The sequence below is a fragment of the Balaenoptera ricei genome, chromosome 11 (assembly GCF_028023285.1).
Source record: "Balaenoptera ricei isolate mBalRic1 chromosome 11, mBalRic1.hap2, whole genome shotgun sequence".
NCBI classification, from domain to species: domain Eukaryota; kingdom Metazoa; phylum Chordata; class Mammalia; order Artiodactyla; family Balaenopteridae; genus Balaenoptera; species Balaenoptera ricei.
Window position 1 is genome coordinate 102,245,889 of NC_082649.1, and position 15,692 is coordinate 102,261,580.

General features: G+C 48.0%; 2 protein-coding genes and 1 non-coding gene across 4 annotated transcripts in view; 1 reads left to right on the forward strand and 2 right to left on the reverse strand.

Annotated features, from left to right (window-relative positions):
- CAND2 (cullin associated and neddylation dissociated 2 (putative)) overlaps nucleotides 1-10,803 on the forward strand; it is a 30,529-nt gene extending 19,726 nt beyond the window's left edge. The window contains exons 11-15 of one of the 2 annotated variants that reach the window (XM_059940419.1): nucleotides 146-241; nucleotides 5,219-5,388; nucleotides 6,505-6,669; nucleotides 7,788-7,955; nucleotides 9,051-10,803. In XM_059940419.1, coding sequence (XP_059796402.1) covers nucleotides 146-241; nucleotides 5,219-5,388; nucleotides 6,505-6,669; nucleotides 7,788-7,955; nucleotides 9,051-9,278 — 827 coding nt within the window. In that variant the 3' untranslated portion in view covers nucleotides 9,279-10,803. The remainder of the gene's footprint in view (nucleotides 1-145; nucleotides 242-5,218; nucleotides 5,389-6,504; nucleotides 6,670-7,787; nucleotides 7,956-9,050) is intronic. The other variant, XM_059940420.1, reaches the window with a different exon arrangement.
- RPL32 (ribosomal protein L32) lies at nucleotides 10,766-15,615 on the reverse strand. The gene is made up of 4 exons (XM_059940421.1): nucleotides 15,509-15,615; nucleotides 14,077-14,177; nucleotides 13,285-13,466; nucleotides 10,766-10,940 (listed from the first exon to the last, which is right to left on the reverse strand). The coding sequence occupies exons 2-4, from the start codon at nucleotides 14,170-14,172 to the stop codon at nucleotides 10,811-10,813; spliced, it is 408 nt and encodes a 135-aa protein (XP_059796404.1). The 5' UTR covers nucleotides 14,173-14,177; nucleotides 15,509-15,615; the 3' UTR covers nucleotides 10,766-10,810.
- Nucleotides 14,254-14,393, reverse strand: LOC132375494 (small nucleolar RNA SNORA7). Its single transcript, XR_009506042.1, has one exon. It is a non-coding gene; the product is annotated as a small nucleolar RNA SNORA7 (small nucleolar RNA).
- Nucleotides 15,616-15,692: the final 77 nt, after the last annotated feature.

Sequence of the window (15,692 nt, forward strand, 5' to 3'; positions counted from 1 at the left end):
TTCCCCAGAGATGGGCGGGGCGTCTCGCGTGGGGAGGGGATGTGGTTCTGTCTCCCACGGAGGCGAGGGGAGCCTCAGCGCCCTCTGGCCTGTGGGTGTCCGGGACCCGCCGCGCCCGCCCCAAGCGCCCCCTCCCGTTCTGCAGGTCGGCCGCACACCCGCTGCACTGTCGTCACAGCAGTCAAGTTCCTCATCTCGGACCAGCCCCACCCCATCGACCCCATCCTGAAGACCTTCGTTGGTGAGTGCCCCCGCCCCTCTGCCCCCTTTGGTCACCTCCACCCTGTTCTTGGGCTTGAGCTGATTTTTCTTTTTCTTTTCTTTTTTTTTTTTTTTTTAAATTTTTATTGGAGTATAGTTGATTTACAATGCTGTGTTAGTTTCAGGTGCACAGCAAAGTGAATCAGTTATACGTATATCTATAGCCACTCTTTTTTTAAAGATCCTTTCCCGTATAGGCCATTACAGAGTATTGAGTAGAGTTTCCTGTGCTCTACGGCAGGTTCTTATTAGTTATCTATTTTATATGTAGGAGTGGGTATACGTCCATCCCAATCTCCCAATTTATCCCTCCCCACCAGCCCCTTGGTAACCATACGTTTGCTTTTGATATCTGTAAGTCTGTTCCTGTTTTGTAGATAAGTTCATTTGTATTGTTTTGTTTTTTATAAATTTATTTATTTGTTTACTTTTGGCTGCGTCGGGTCTTCGTGGCTGCGCACAGGCTTTCTCTAGTTGCTGCGAGCGGGGGCTACTCTTCTTTGCGGTGCGCGGGCTTCTCATTGTGGTGGCTTCTCTTGTTGTGGAGCACGGGCTCTAGGAGCACAGGCTTCAGTAGTTGTGGCATGTGGACTCAGTAGTTGTGGTGCCCGGGCTCTAGAGCGCAGGCTCAGTAGTTGGGGCGCATGGGCTTCATTGCTCCGCGGCACGTGGGATCTTCCTGGACCAGGGCTGGAACCCATGTCCCCTGCATTGGCAGGCGGACTCTTAACCACCGTGCCACCAGGGAAGCCCTTGTATTGTTTTTTAAAATTAGATTCCACGTATGAGCGATATCATATAATATTTGTCTTTCTGTGTCTGACTTCACTTAGTATGACAATCTCTAGGTCCATCCATATTGCTGCAAATGGCATTATTTTGTTCTTTTGTATATATGTACCACATCTTCTTTATCCACTCCTCTGTTTGTGCACATTTAGGTTGCTTCCATGTCCTGGCTGTTGTAAATAGTGCTGCAGTGAACATTGGGGTGCATGTATCTTTACAAATTATGGTTTTCTCTGGGTATATGCCCAGTAGCGGGATTGCTGGGTCATATGGTAGTTCTGTTTTTAGCTTTTTAAGGAACCTCCATACTGTTTTCCATAGTGGCTGCACCAATTTACATTCCCACCAACAGTGTGGGAGGGTTCCCTTTTCTCCACACCCTCTCCAGCATTTATTGTTTGTAGATTTTTTGATGATGGCCATTCTGACCGGTGTGGTGTGATACCTCATTGTAGTTTTGATTTGCGTTTCTCTAATAATTTGTGATTTGAGCATCTTTTCATGTGTTTTTTGGCCATCCGTATGTCTTCTCTGGAGAAATGTCTATTTAGATCTTCCACCCATTTTTTGATTGGGTTGTTTGTTATTTTGATATTGAGCTGCATGAACTGCTTATATATTTTGGGGATTAATCCCTTGTTGGTTGCTTCATCTGCAGATATTTTCTCCCATTCTGAGGGTTGTCTTTTGTTTATGGTTTCCTTGCTGTGCAAAAGCCTTTAAGTTTAATTAGATTCCATTTGTTTATTTTCGTTTTTATTTTCATTACTCTAGGAGGTGGATCAAAAACGATCTTGATGTGATTTATGTCATAGAGTGTTCTGCCTACGTTTTCCTCTAAGAGATTTATAGTGTACGGCCTTACATTTAGGCCTTTAGTCCATTTTGAGTTTATTTTTGTGTATGGTGTTAGAGAATGTTCTAATTTCATTCTTTTACATGTAGCTGTCCAGTTTTCCCAGCACCACTTATTGAAGAGACTGTCTTTTCTCCATTGTATATTCTTGCCTCCTTTGTCAAAGATAAGTTGACCACAGGTGTGTGGGTTTGAGCTGATTTTTCTTACATGTTAGCCAAGGGGAGTTGGAGACCTGGGAGGCTGCCTCACCCATGATGGGCAGCGGGGCTCAAATCCCTGCACTGCTCCGGAATCGCTGGGTGGGCCCAGCCTGCCCCTTCTCACCTCTGAGCCTCAGTTTCCTCATCTGTAAAATGGGATTGAGAAATCCTTATCTGCGTGTTCTCAGGTTGTTTTGGAGACCCCCCTGTGTGACTGGGGGGAAAGCACTCCATGAACACAGGCTCTTAGAGGTAGAAAACCACAGCCTTTCCCTTGCATTGGCTTTGGCAGGCACCTAGCTGGGTAGGGCTGCACAGGGGCTGGGGAGAGCAGCTCCCCGGCCCATCCCTGGTCTGAGGGGCCTTCTGGCCTGAGGAGCCCAAACAGCCTTGCCTGTGGACCTTCACCTGGACCACACCAGAGTCTGGCCCTCCTCATCCAGGCAGGGCAGCCTGGTGGAGTGTGGAGAGGTTTTAGAGTCCAGCAGCCTTGGTTCAAATCCTGGCTCTGCTGCTTGGGCTGTGTGAGCATGGACAGGCCACCTTGTCCTTGGCTATAAAATGGGGGTGCTGATCCCCACCTGCTGGGGCACTGTTGTGTGCGACCAAGGGGCCAGCACTCTGGGTTTGTTTGTTTTTTTTTTTAATTTTTGGCCGCACCGTGCGGCATGTGGGATCTTAGTTCCCCGATCAGGGATCGAACCCCTGTCTCCTGCACTGGGAGTGCAGAGTCTTAACCACTGGACCGCCAGGGAAGAGGGGCCAGCACTCTGGATTGGAGAACATGTCCGGAAGCTGCAGCAATATTGTCAGCAGCTACTTCATCCCACGTCCTGGCCCAGCGGGTGCACGCTGCCTCCAGCCCTAATTTTCTCCCATCTTGCCTGAGCTGCCCATGGCTGGCACCCCCCCAAGGCCTCCATCTGGGTGTTTGGGTTTGTTGTTGTATGTTTTTGAGCTCTTGCTGTAGATCAGGTACCATGCTAGGCCTTTTACCTCATCACGGTTCATCTTCACAGCCCCCTGTGTAGCCTGAGCACTGGCCCCATTTTACAGATGAGGAAAGTAAGGCTCAGAGAGGAGATTTGAACTCAGGTCTTGCCGGGTCCCCACAGCTGTGTTCTCAGAGAGAGTGAGAACCTAGGAGCCAGCAGGGCACAGCAGAAGGGACCCAGAGCCACCAGCCCTGGGTTTGGATCCTGCTCTGCTGGGAGACTGTGTTCTTCCCAGTGCATCACATCAGGAGGCCCATGATGGCAGTTTGTCCCATGACAGGTGATGGTAACTCTGATTGACTGGTTAGGATGGAGACTTCTAGGTTTCTCCACTTTAAAGTTACTTTTCCCTTTGGAATGAATAAGTTGTTTTTTTTTTAATTTATTCTATTTATTTATTATTTTTGGCTGCGTTGGGTCTTCATTGCTACTCTACGTTGCGTTGCATGGGCTTCTCACTACAGTGCCTTCTCTTGTTGCAGAGCATGGGCTCTAGACACACGGGCTTCAGTAGTTGTGGCTCGCTGGCTCAGTAGTTGTGGAGCCCAGGCTTGGTTGCTCCGTTGCATGTGGGATCTTCGCGGACCACGGCTCGAACCCGTGTCCCCTGCATTGGCAGGCAGATTCTTAAGCACTGCGCCACCAGGGAAGCCCATGAATAAGTATTTTTAAGCCTATTGAAATATCTTCTTCCTCATCAAATTTTTGCCCACTACATTTTGCATCCATTGTGGTTTCTTGCCTGAATAAATGATTACTGACAGTTGCTAAATGACAACTTTCTAATTCCAGCATTCCTCCCATATTTATTAGTTTGCATTTTGTTCTCAGAAATAACTTTTCTTTTTCCCCCATTGATTTATTCATTGAGTTGTTCATATCATTATAGACTCAGGGATTTGTATTTCACTCAATGGGTTATAATCTATAACTGTCTTACTTATTTTGATTCCCAAGATTGTCTCACATTCAGCCAGTGGGAGCCCTTCAAGCTGGTTCTTACGTTCTGTTGATATGTTTCCATCATTCTTTGAGCATCTCCTTACCTTTTGGCACGATAAGGTGCTCCTGACCCATCTTGAACCTTTCCTGCCCCAGCCCTGGAATCAACCATTTCTCCAAGGAGCCCGATTCCTTTTAGTGGAGGATAGTATTCAGAATCCAAGATCTGAGCACTAGGTGTGCTCACTGCTACTGGGATGCCATTACTTCTAGACCCTCTCAGCAGACAGAATCAGGAAATCTAAGTACGTATGACTGTATGTACCTAGTCAGACACACATGTATATTCCAGTCCAGCACCACAGGGTTCATGCTAGTCTTCTCCCTTTCCATATACCCTTCTGTTACAGGAGAAACCCAGCTCCTGAGATATTTATTCACTTAATCCTGGAATACACAGAAGGTAGTCATGAGAATTGCTAAACCCTTATCTGTGAAAAATCAGTATTCGTTTATAATTCTTTTGTCTTTAGCCTGAGGGCATCTTGTCACAATGCTTTGGAAGTTACTTAGGTGAGTTGTTTTCTCCTTCATAACCTGGGTGGTTATATTAATCATTTGAAATACAGTTTTTTTTTTTTTAGGGAGCCCTCCCATTCTTGATTTTATTTATTTTTTGAATATATAAAACATTAACATAGTTATTAAAAACTCTAACCTATACTAAAAGAAATGCTGTGTGATTTTGTGTAAGTCTCTTCACCTCTCTGATCTTCAGCATTCTCATCTGAAATAAAATCAAGTTAACATTTATAGAGTCCTCACTTGGTGCTCTGCTGTGTGCTTTGTAGACATCACCACATTTTTAATCCTAAAACCAGTCCTACAGTGTAGGTACTGCTGTTACACCCATTTTACAGTTGAGGACATTGAGGCTGTCCAAGGTGCCACAGTTAGGACGTGGTCAAGCCTGGATTTGAACCCAGGCCAGACTCAAGTCCACATTCTTATCTGGACTTTGAAGGTTTGTTGCGCAGAGTAGATGCTCAGAACACGTTTGTCCCCGTCCAGCCAGGTCCGCACGGCTCCCGTTAACCAGATAAGCACGGTGGGGTGGGGTGGTTTGTGTTTGGCTGTGCCGCCCCTCACACCACCTCTGGTCTTTCTGCCAGGAGAGTTCATGGAGAGCCTGCAGGACCCAGACCTGAATGTGCGCCGGGCCACCCTGGCTTTCTTCAACTCCGCTGTGCACAACAAGCCCTCACTGGTCCGCGACCTGCTGGACGACATCCTGCCCCTCCTCTACCAGGAGACGAAGATCCGCCGGGACCTCATCCGAGAGGTGAAGCTGTGGGAGGACAGAGACGGGAGCCCTTGGGCCTGACTGCTGCGGCTGGGGCGAGGGTTAGGGTCAAGCTCATCAGAGCAGGTCCGGCCCACAGGGTTAAGTTTGCCCCTCCACTTCCCAGCTGTGTGACCCTGGCCGGGGCAACCCGATCCTCTCTGAGCCTCAGTTTCTCCTCATGGGCAAAGGGAGAGAAATAACCGTGTCCACATTATAGGGTTGTTGAGAAGATTTTTAATGAGTTAAATCCTACAAGTGCTCAGATCTGCTCCTGGCACACAGTCGGTGCTCAGTAAATGTCAGCCACTCTTGTTATCACTCGACATTCAGCAGGTGTTCGTGGAGCACCAGCCCTGCGTCCAGGCGCCAGGACCAGACGCGAGGCAGGCACCAGGGAGCTCATGGCCTCCTGAAGGAGAGGGAGGGATACCCTCTCTGCTGATTATTTAAGTTACTTAGTGCACTTGGTGAAGTTAGGATTTAAGAGGCAGAGATTAAAAGTGATTTAACAGCCAAGTCATTGCGCGATATAATGAGAAGGGCTGAACAACCTGGCATCGCTGAGGAGGATGTGACTGATCAGAGGGGTTAGGAAAGTTTTCCAAAAGAAGGGGACATTTGAGCTGGGCTTTGAGGGGTAAGAAGGAGTTTGCCATTAAGAGCAGAGCCTTGTGGTTATAACTTCAGAGAGACCTGGGTTTGTAATTCTGGTTGAGCCATTTGCTAGCTTGGGCTGGTGTCCTTGGGCAAGTTAGTTAACCTTTCTGAGCCTTAGTTTCCTCATATATTAAATGGAGTTAATAGTAACACTGTCTTCCTGGGACTGTTGTGATGAATGAGTAGAATGTCATCTGTCAAGCACTCGGCACAGTGCCTGGCACATCATAACTGCTCAGTAGATTCTAATACTTGTAATTATAATTATTGTTACTGTTATTATCAAAAGGCATCATGGGCTGAGCAAAGGCATGGAGACTTAAGAGCCTAAGGCATGATTTGGGGATGGGACGCAGTACTGAACAACAGAGGGAGGGGTGCAGCAGGAACCTGGGAAGGTGTCCTTATGCCCTGGGGTCACAGCCCCCAGCCCGCTCTCATCCCTCCCTCCTTCAGGTGGAGATGGGGCCCTTTAAGCACACGGTGGACGATGGGCTGGATGTGCGGAAGGCGGCCTTCGAGTGCATGTACTCGCTGCTCGAGAGCTGCCTGGACCAGCTGGACATCTGCGAGTTCCTGAACCACGTGGAGGACGGCCTGAAGGACCACTATGATATCCGGGTAGGACGAGCCCCCTCTCGGACCCAGGCCCACCCCGCAGCGAGAGGCCAGCCAGGCGCCACAGGGCCCACTTCTTGTTTGTCCCCCACCCCTGCCCCAGGCGCCCCCGTGAAAACAGCTGCTTTGTTCTTTAACAATAAGAAAAAGAACCCACGTCTCACACCTTTGGTGGGAGTCTACACTGGGCAAGCTCTTGGGAGGATGGGTTGACCAGAACTAGAAAAATGTAGACTTTAGAAACATTTTATTTTTTTATTTTTTTTTATTTTTGAATTTATTTTAACATCTTTATTGGAGTATAATTGCTTTACAATGGTGTGTTAGTTTCTGCTTTATAACAAAGTGAATCAGCTGTACAAATACATATATCCCCATACTACCTTAGAAACAGTTTAAAATTTAGAATTCTTAGACACTCCATGAACTGACTTCATGGACTGACTCCTAAAAATACATTCAGAGTTTTATGTGAGAGATGGTTCTCCACAGCTTTCTGGGAGTTGGGAAAGGCTGGCAGCTACCCAAATGTCCACTCATGGGGAGCTGACTCAGTAAAACGGGTACCTCCAGCCATGGATGGGATCCTGGCAGCATTACAAAGACGGAGAGGGATCTCTGTGCTGGCATGGAAGGTGGCCAAGACCCACTGTTAGGTGATAAGTGAGTTGTAGAAGTTTGGGCCATTTTTTTATTACCTGTGAGCGAGACAGGTTTTACTTTCTATCCTTCTTGTAGCTTTTTAAAATACAATGAACATGAATCATTTTTTAACGAAAAACCGCCTTCCGCACATCCAGCCCATCGTCCACCGTGTGCTTATTTTATTTTATAAATAAATCAAATAATCAAATAATCAAAAGGAATTATGCTTGTCTTAAAGGGTTTAGACGATATAAAAGTGAATAGAGAAGTGAGTAGTAATCACCCAAAAGTTCCACTCCACCTAGAGAGAACCACTGTTGTAAATCTCAGTGTGTCCTGGGAAAACGCACAAAAAACATTCCTTAATTTCGTCAAGCAATATTTGGTGAGTGCCAGTACACACAGGTCAGTGTGGCAGGCAGGCAGGCTGGCTGCTAGAGCTTGGGCTTGAGCTCCAGACCTCTGCTCTTCCCCAGGGCCTGCTCCTTTCCGTGCTGGGCCATTTCACCAAGAACTGTCTCCTTCCTCCTGGGCAGATGCTGACCTTCATCATGCTCGCCCGACTGGCTACCCTGTGTCCTGTGCCTGTCCTGCAGAGGGTGGACCGGCTCATCGAGCCCCTCAGGGCCACCTGTACCGCTAAGGTAAGCCCCCTGCCCAGCCCTGCGCGCACCTGCCGGATTCTCTGCAGATCGTTCATGGTTACTGTTTGCTGAGAATCTCCTGCGGTACAGGTGGTGTATGAAGTGCTTTATTCGATCATTATCACTGCCCTACAGAGTACTTCTTATTCTTACCATTATACACACAGGGAAACAAAGGTTCAGAGAGGTTAAGTTACTGACTGAGGCTACACAGTTAGTAAATTGCAGAGCTGGGATTCAGACCTAGCTCTGTCTTTCTTTCACTAATTAAACACTTCCTGAGTGTTGGGCCTTGTGCAAGGTACTAGGGATGCAACATTGAACATGGTGGACTCCCTCCTCTCACATCCTAATTGGGAAACTGAGTCAGACCCTTAGAAAGATAGAAGTCACTGACTGATTGATTGGTATAGGGCATTTAGCCTGGAGCGCCTCAAGGTCTGGGGAGGATCTGGGGCAGGAGGCTCAGGGAAAGCTGTCACGTTGAGCACAGAGCCTATCACACCCAGGAAATGCCTGCTGAATGCAAGAACTAATTTGGGTTTTGGAAGAGTAGGAATTAACCAAAAAGAAAGCAGAGTATTTTAGATTGGAGCTTAAAGAGGGGTCACAGCTCTTAGGGGGCAGAGCCATTTGAACCCAGGACTGTCCAGCCCCAATGCCAAGCTTTTCACCTCTACCTGAGCCTCTTCGGGCAAGAGCCTGAGTGTTGTCTGGGCTGAGTGTCCTGAGAGCAGAGCGGAAGGAATCTGGACTTTATTCCATAAGCAGTGGGGAAATTCCTGAGATTCTGTGAATAAGCGGGAGAGGTAGGGGATAAAGCAGTGGAAAGCAGGTGAGGCAGCTTTGGAAGTCTACTCCCCAGCTTGTCTGCAGAATGGGTGGCAGAGGCAAGGACTTGACCGTGGGTAAGAGGCCAGCTAGAAGGCTGTCACAGCAACCCATTCATGAAGTCCAGTGGTGCCAAGAGCCTGCTTTAAGCGCAGTAAATAAAGATAGGAGATGGCGCATGAGCTGGGGAGGATGACGTGACCAGGGAAATGCAAGGCCATGTTCAGTAAAGGATGGCTCGTTGTTCATTGCTTCCCACCTTAGGTCAAAGCTGGTTCTGTGAAACAGGAGTTTGAGAAGCAAGATGAACTGAAGCGCTCCGCGATGAGGGCAGTGGCCGCCCTGCTGACCATCCCAGAAGTGGGGAAGAGCCCCGTCATGGCTGACTTCTTGTCCCAAATTCGATCCAACCCCGAGCTGGCTGCCCTCTTTGAAAGCATCCAGAAGGATTCTGCTTCAGCCCCCAGCACAGACTCCATGGAGCTCAGCTAGTGCTCCCCCACCCCCAGGGGACCCCAACTCACAAGGAGGCCCACTGAAGCCAGAGCCTCACCCTCCCAGCACCACAGGCCTCTTAACTTTTGCCCCTTACCCATCTCACTGGGGCCCTCACTCTCCTGGTCGGGCACCTTCTCCAGGGACCCCAGTCCGAGCTGCAAGGCTGCCAACAGTTGGGCCCTTTAACTCAGGACAGTTATTCAAAGCGGGTGTGGTAGTTCTTCCAAATCTTCCACCGACGATAGATGTGACTTAACACAGGTCAGCCTGGCTCCTTCAAACTGGGGGTCCCAGCCTCACCAAGTACTTAGTATTTAGAAATACGTGTGGTCACAGCTGCAAAAAGCTTAGGAGGCAGCTGGATGGCCTTCCTCCCTGCTGTCCCAGATGTGTCATTCACACTACTCCCACGTTTTCACCTGATCTGATGTGCCAAAAATTAGTGCTTTGGTGGGGCATCTTAAAAACTCAGGTACCTCCCTGAGCTATTCACACTTTAGAATCCAAAATGCTTTATTTCTCATTGGCAGTGATAAATCAGAAATGTGTATTATTTTTGCAGAGGCAGGTGAGTGGGGTAGGTAATTGGATGTAATGTTTTTTTCTAATCCCAAAACTCTTTATGTAGCAAAGAGAGACAGGAAAGCACAAATGAAAAAGTACAAACCACCTTTCATGTCCCCCCATCGAGATGTAACCAGGTGGTTTGTGAACACGTCCTTTCTAGTTTTTAGTATCAAGGACACAGAAACATTAAGCAACAGGCCAAAGAATTTTCTGCTATCCCAGGTTAATAAAGGACAGATCCTAAACTGTTACCGTTTTCTCCGCACAATTCCTCTACTTGGTAGTCAGAAGACTATCAGAATGCTTCCCACGTCAATTCAAACAAGTCACACGATGACCAACAATTTACTCAAACGTTTCAGACTGAGTTTTGAACAGGAGCCAATCTGTAAGACATTTATCTACTGAACTAAGGGCCTTAAATCCAATCTTGTGCTATAGAGTGCCACATGCCCTGTTCCATGTGACCTGTGCTGCCTCTTAATACCATGTCTTGGAAAAATGGCCTCTTAGCCTCATAAAACAGCTGAATTCTAGGTACTGTTGACTAAGGTCTAGGACTGCAGTTGAAAAGGAAACTTGATTGTCCTCAATCTTCACAAGAACCACACAGGGTGATTCCTAACTTTATAAAGTGAGGCTAAAAATGACTACTTGCTCCACGATGCAAGGTCCTTCAACCAGGGGTCTCAGAACCTACCGTGGTCTGAGGGCCACATCTTCCCGAGCCCACCTGGAGCTGACCAAGGCTGCTCTGGGTGCCTGAGGCCTGGGCCCCATGAAGGAGGGATCACGTATCCTTTACAAACGCCTTCCAAACAGAAGGTTCCACAGAGCACGAACAGGCAAAAGAGCAATCTCTGTGACAAGCTGTCAAACAAACTGAAGAGTAAAACCAAGGGGGAAATGCCAGATGGCCGTTATACGGTTTTATTAAACAAAACGTGCACAAGAGCTGTCTATTCATTTTCTTCACTGCGCAGCCTGGCGTTGGGATTGGTGACTCTGATGGCCAGCTGGGCTGCTCTCTCCACAATGGCTTTGCGGTTCTTGGAGGAGACGTTGTGCGCGATCTCAGCACAGTAAGACCTGGAAGAGAATTGGTATGTGAGTAAGGAGGCCATCGTGGAAAACACACTTGGTGTTCCACTGGGAAGGCAATAGCCCTGGTCACTTTGCTTCCAGAGCTACAGCACTGAAGAGAGGGGGGGGCTGCTAACTCCTCTAATTCCATGGCACTAGCAACACGGCTCTGAAGTGTTCCCTGGTAGTGATCCCTCTCGTTTAACCCTCCCAGCGGCCTTGTAATCCAGGTAGCGCCTCCACTTTACAGACGAGGAAACCAAGGCCCACAAAGTGGAGGTGAATTCCCAAGTCACACACAGGCCAGGATGGCTCAGCCCCAGGCTCCAGGTTCAAAGGTTCTCCCTCAGTCCTTTGAACCAACCTGCCCCCCTCAAGGCAGTCTCAGGGAGCTTGGACTTGCCCGTGAAAAGTTTAGGTACTTTCTGCAAAGCAACCAACAGCAAAACCCAACAGCCTGATTAAGCCAAGTGCTCCCCAGCCCAGACCATAAACATTTTACCTGTTTGCTGCAGACAAATTCAACTTGAAAAGTAACGGTGCCTAAACTCACCCAGTGAATGACAACACCTAACATTTCCTGAGCTGGTGCCAGGTACCGTTCTATTCATTCCTGTACAGCCACACCACACCCCGGTTTGACTACAAATTGGCCTAATGAGCACATTTCAGTAAGGAGGTGATTTATGAAGCCATCAACAGTGGATTAAGAAGACACTCTATCCCAGGAGGAATTTCAGCAGAGAGAGGAGTAAGACTCGAGGGAGTGAGTAAATAAGGCAGTGGGCACAGTTCTTTTTAAGAACTCTGCAGGAAAACAGCTTCACAGCAAGAGACAAACCAATCCAGACAGAGAACTTCTTTGTTTTATGTAAAGAAGTCCACTCAAGTCCAATATCTTAAAACACTTCCCTAATCTTTATTTCCAAGGAGACTTCAGTTGCATCACACTTTTTTCATTTTTCAAAAACTCCCCCAGTCCTCATCCATGTGTATTTAATAATCACAATCACACTGCACATACTTCAAATACTTTCCCCTCTGCTTGGGCATTTTCCATACATGACAACCGTTTTTAACGTACGCACAACGTTCCAGCCAGCGCTTGTAACCCCACCATTCACCAATTATACGTAGTGCAGTTACTGCTGCAATGATCAGCTTACAGTTTCCCTACTTTTCAATTATTTCAGGATAAATGCCCAGAAATGGAACTTGTGAATTAAATTAGATCCAGAGTATTTCTGTGGCTCTTGATACAAACTGCCAAGCTGCTATTTAAAAAAGACTTATCTTTACGGCAACCAGCTACATTTGCACAGCAATCATCTTTGCTACACAAAAGATATTAAACTGTATCTTTTTGTCACAATTCTCCATCAACCTGCTTACTGCAGTTTGGGCATCCAAAATTAATTCCTATGCTCATCCTTTCTAAAGAGTATCTGCAGCATTTCAATGCCTGGCTAGATTTCTGACCTAGAGAAACTCAACCAAAAGTGAGAATAATGGTCGTTTATTACTTGCGTCTACAATTACTACAGGTAAAAGATCTTTGTAAACATACGTATACACAGATGTTACTGGTCACTCTCTCCATGTCTTTTCTAACTCACCAAGAAAATGCAGGTTTTTTAGCTCCTGTTTAACAGGAAGGGAAGAAAACAAACTGTCCTCTGCTTAACCAAAAATTACCATTCCCCCCAATCCAGATTAAAATTGTGTCTAAATCACTACCCATGAGAAATCTTTTCTCATCCCACTGCCCTAGTCTGGCCCTAAGCAGACCAAAAATCTCTTACACACAGAGCTCGCCAACTGTCTAAATTTCTCAAAACACTAAAATAATGCTGCGAACCCCCATGCCCTTCTTGCACTCCTACAACTCTGTGTAAGCTGTCCTCTCTGCCTGCAGCCTTCCCATTTCTTCACTTCAGATCAAAGCCCAAAATGAGGCAGCAATTCCTCTACTCCCGTAGCCTTCTGATACCTGTGGCCACAGTGTAAAGTGTCCCTGAGGTCTGAGGCTACGTTTCATCCCGCCCCCCCACCCCCCGCATAAGTAATGTTCTGAAAATGACTGCCAGAGGCTACAGCAGGAGCCGCGCTGTCGAGCTCAAGCAAAGCCACTTACTCTCTTCCGGTCCTGGGTCTCTACACTTTTCAGGACAGCCCCCAACCCCCATCTCTCCGGCAAAGGAAACACTCTTAAGTCCCCAACAAGCATCACCCAAGCTCCTGAGGACACACCACTCCTCCAAATGCATTCCAGAAGGTCTAGAGTCCCTGCCCAAACTGCTCACACACGCAGGCTTCTGACACCTGAACCGAGAGGTGGGACCGAGCTCACTTGTTGCACATCAGCAGCACTTCAAGCTCCTTGACGTTGTGGACCAGGAACTTCCGGAAGCCGCTGGGCAGCATGTGCTTTGTTTTCTTGTTGCTCCCGTAACCGATGTTGGGCATCAAGATCTGGCCCTTGAATCTCCTGCGCACCCTGTTGTCAATGCCTCTGGGTTTCCGCCAGTTCCGCTGAAAGAAAACACATGGTTAGTGTCTGTGAAGACGCCAACTCTTCCTTTCGGAGAAAAAAGGGACCAGATGAAAAGGAAACGTGCCGAACACTAGTTGTCTTCAGGGAACAGGATTTCACTACATTTTTTCTGGTGGAAAATAATAGGAGCTCCTGCATCTGACCAGCAGGAATACAGATGCAAATTCACAGTCCTTCCAAGCAAAGGAAAAGCAGACTACATACCCATGGGATGTGAGGAGACCATGTATAAAGTATGATGAAAAGCATGGCTTTTAACACTGCACTCAACACCTAAGTTTTCTCATCTATGAAATAAGCGTAATCTCTCTCTCATATTGTCATAAGGCCACCTGAAATATAACAAATATAAGCCTCTAGACACCTCAAAACAGGCAAGTGTCCCTTGCCATTAAAATTTCAATTTACACATCAAGAGACTGAGTGCCAATAAGGCAGGGACACCTGGGATTCTAGAGAACTCTACCACCAGCCACAGACCAGTTCACCTACCAAAGGTCATCTGAGTTGCGGATGTAAGAAACCCAACAGCCTGTTTAGGAACCCCTTTCTTCACCCCAACACACACTTCCGTCCTGGGCCACATACCTTAATTTTGACATATCGGTCTGACTGGTGCCGGATGAACTTCTTGGTCCTCTTTTTGACGATCTTAGGCTTCACGAGGGGTCTGAGGGCAGCCATGATGCCTTCAAGAAAGAGGCAAGAGACCACGTCAAAGATGAGTCTTGGAAGGAGGCTTTCCCACCCTGCCTGGGGCTTGAACTCTGTTGCAGAGGATCTTCCAATCACCAGCTACTGAGCAAACTGGGAATGGAATGGGTACCTCTGCCAGGCTTGCTTTCCCTCCCAACTCCGAAGCTGGCAGAATACTAGCCATTCTCCAGACGCGATCCTAGGAGGTCAGGGGTCACCTTGCCCAGTCAAAGCCAAGAAAGAATGCCGACAGCTGACCGAAAACAAATTAACGACAAAGGGAAATTTTGCAAAGGGGCAGCAAATCCCATTCTACAAAGTGTCCCGGCCCTGAGATGGCCCAATTGCAGGCTTTGGACAATCTTCATGAACCTGAATCTCAGTTTTCTCACCTTTTAAATGGAGATATTGCACTCTCACCTTTTAAATGGAGATATTGCACACTGAACACCTGCAGTGCCCGGACCACAAGAGATGTGCAGTAAAGAGAAACCTGTAATTCCCCTAGGGTGCTGCTGCTCTATGACACCCTCGAAAAATACACAAAACCGTCATGTGCTTCTAAAAGGCCTCTAAGCCTTGGAACGTTCAGTTCCACCTGAGCATCATCCAAATACCAGCTTTAAAAAGTTACATTCCTCAAGGTGGCCTTCCCAGCTACCTTATCTTTTCTATTGCAGCACCCTTTTTGTTCTCTTCACAGCCACCAATTTCTTTGTTGAGCACACAGCAGTTACTCAATGAATGTGTCCAATAAATGAGCTTCCCCCGACCCCCAATGATTTCCTCGAAGACCAGGATGCGGTCTCACATTCCCAAAGATCCTGACCCGCTACCAGAATTTCGGTTAATTGAATTATTCGACTCGCAGCTCGATTTTTTTGGCAGTCCCGCCACAGAGGCAACCCCAGGGCCAGAAACTGGAAAAGAGGGAGCGTGGAGCAGCGGACATATAAGAATACACGTGGGCAGACATCGCTGAGCGAGGTGTCCCAGGGCCGTAAGGCCGGAATCCCCTCAGTCGCGCCCCAGCCCCCAGGAGCCCCCTTAGTCTAGCCCCAACTGGCGCCCTGCGCCCCCAGGACTCCAACAAGCTGTCCGCAGCTCTGACCCCAGGCGGCCTCCGTAGGAGAGCAAGAGGCCCTGGGAAGCGAAGCTCCATCACCCTCCGGGCCGCTTCGCTCTGTTCCTGTACGTGGTCCAGCCAACCGACAAGGGCCATGCCCACCCAGACGAGTGCTCGGAAGGACGGGCGTCCTCGGCAGGGGGCAATGGGGCCAGATGGAGACCGCAGAGACGAGGATGCCCAACGATTAACACTCACCGAGTAAGAGATGGCCGCCACCTCCGTAGGCAGCGCCGAGGAAGAGAAGGGAAGGTAGCGCGCGAGGCTGATGGGACTTCACCTTTGGGTCCTGGCAGGGAAAAGGAGAGCACTTCCGGCTTCTGGTCCTTCAAAGATACTATAGACACGTCAGAGAAATAATAGTGAAAAAATTCGAGAATAC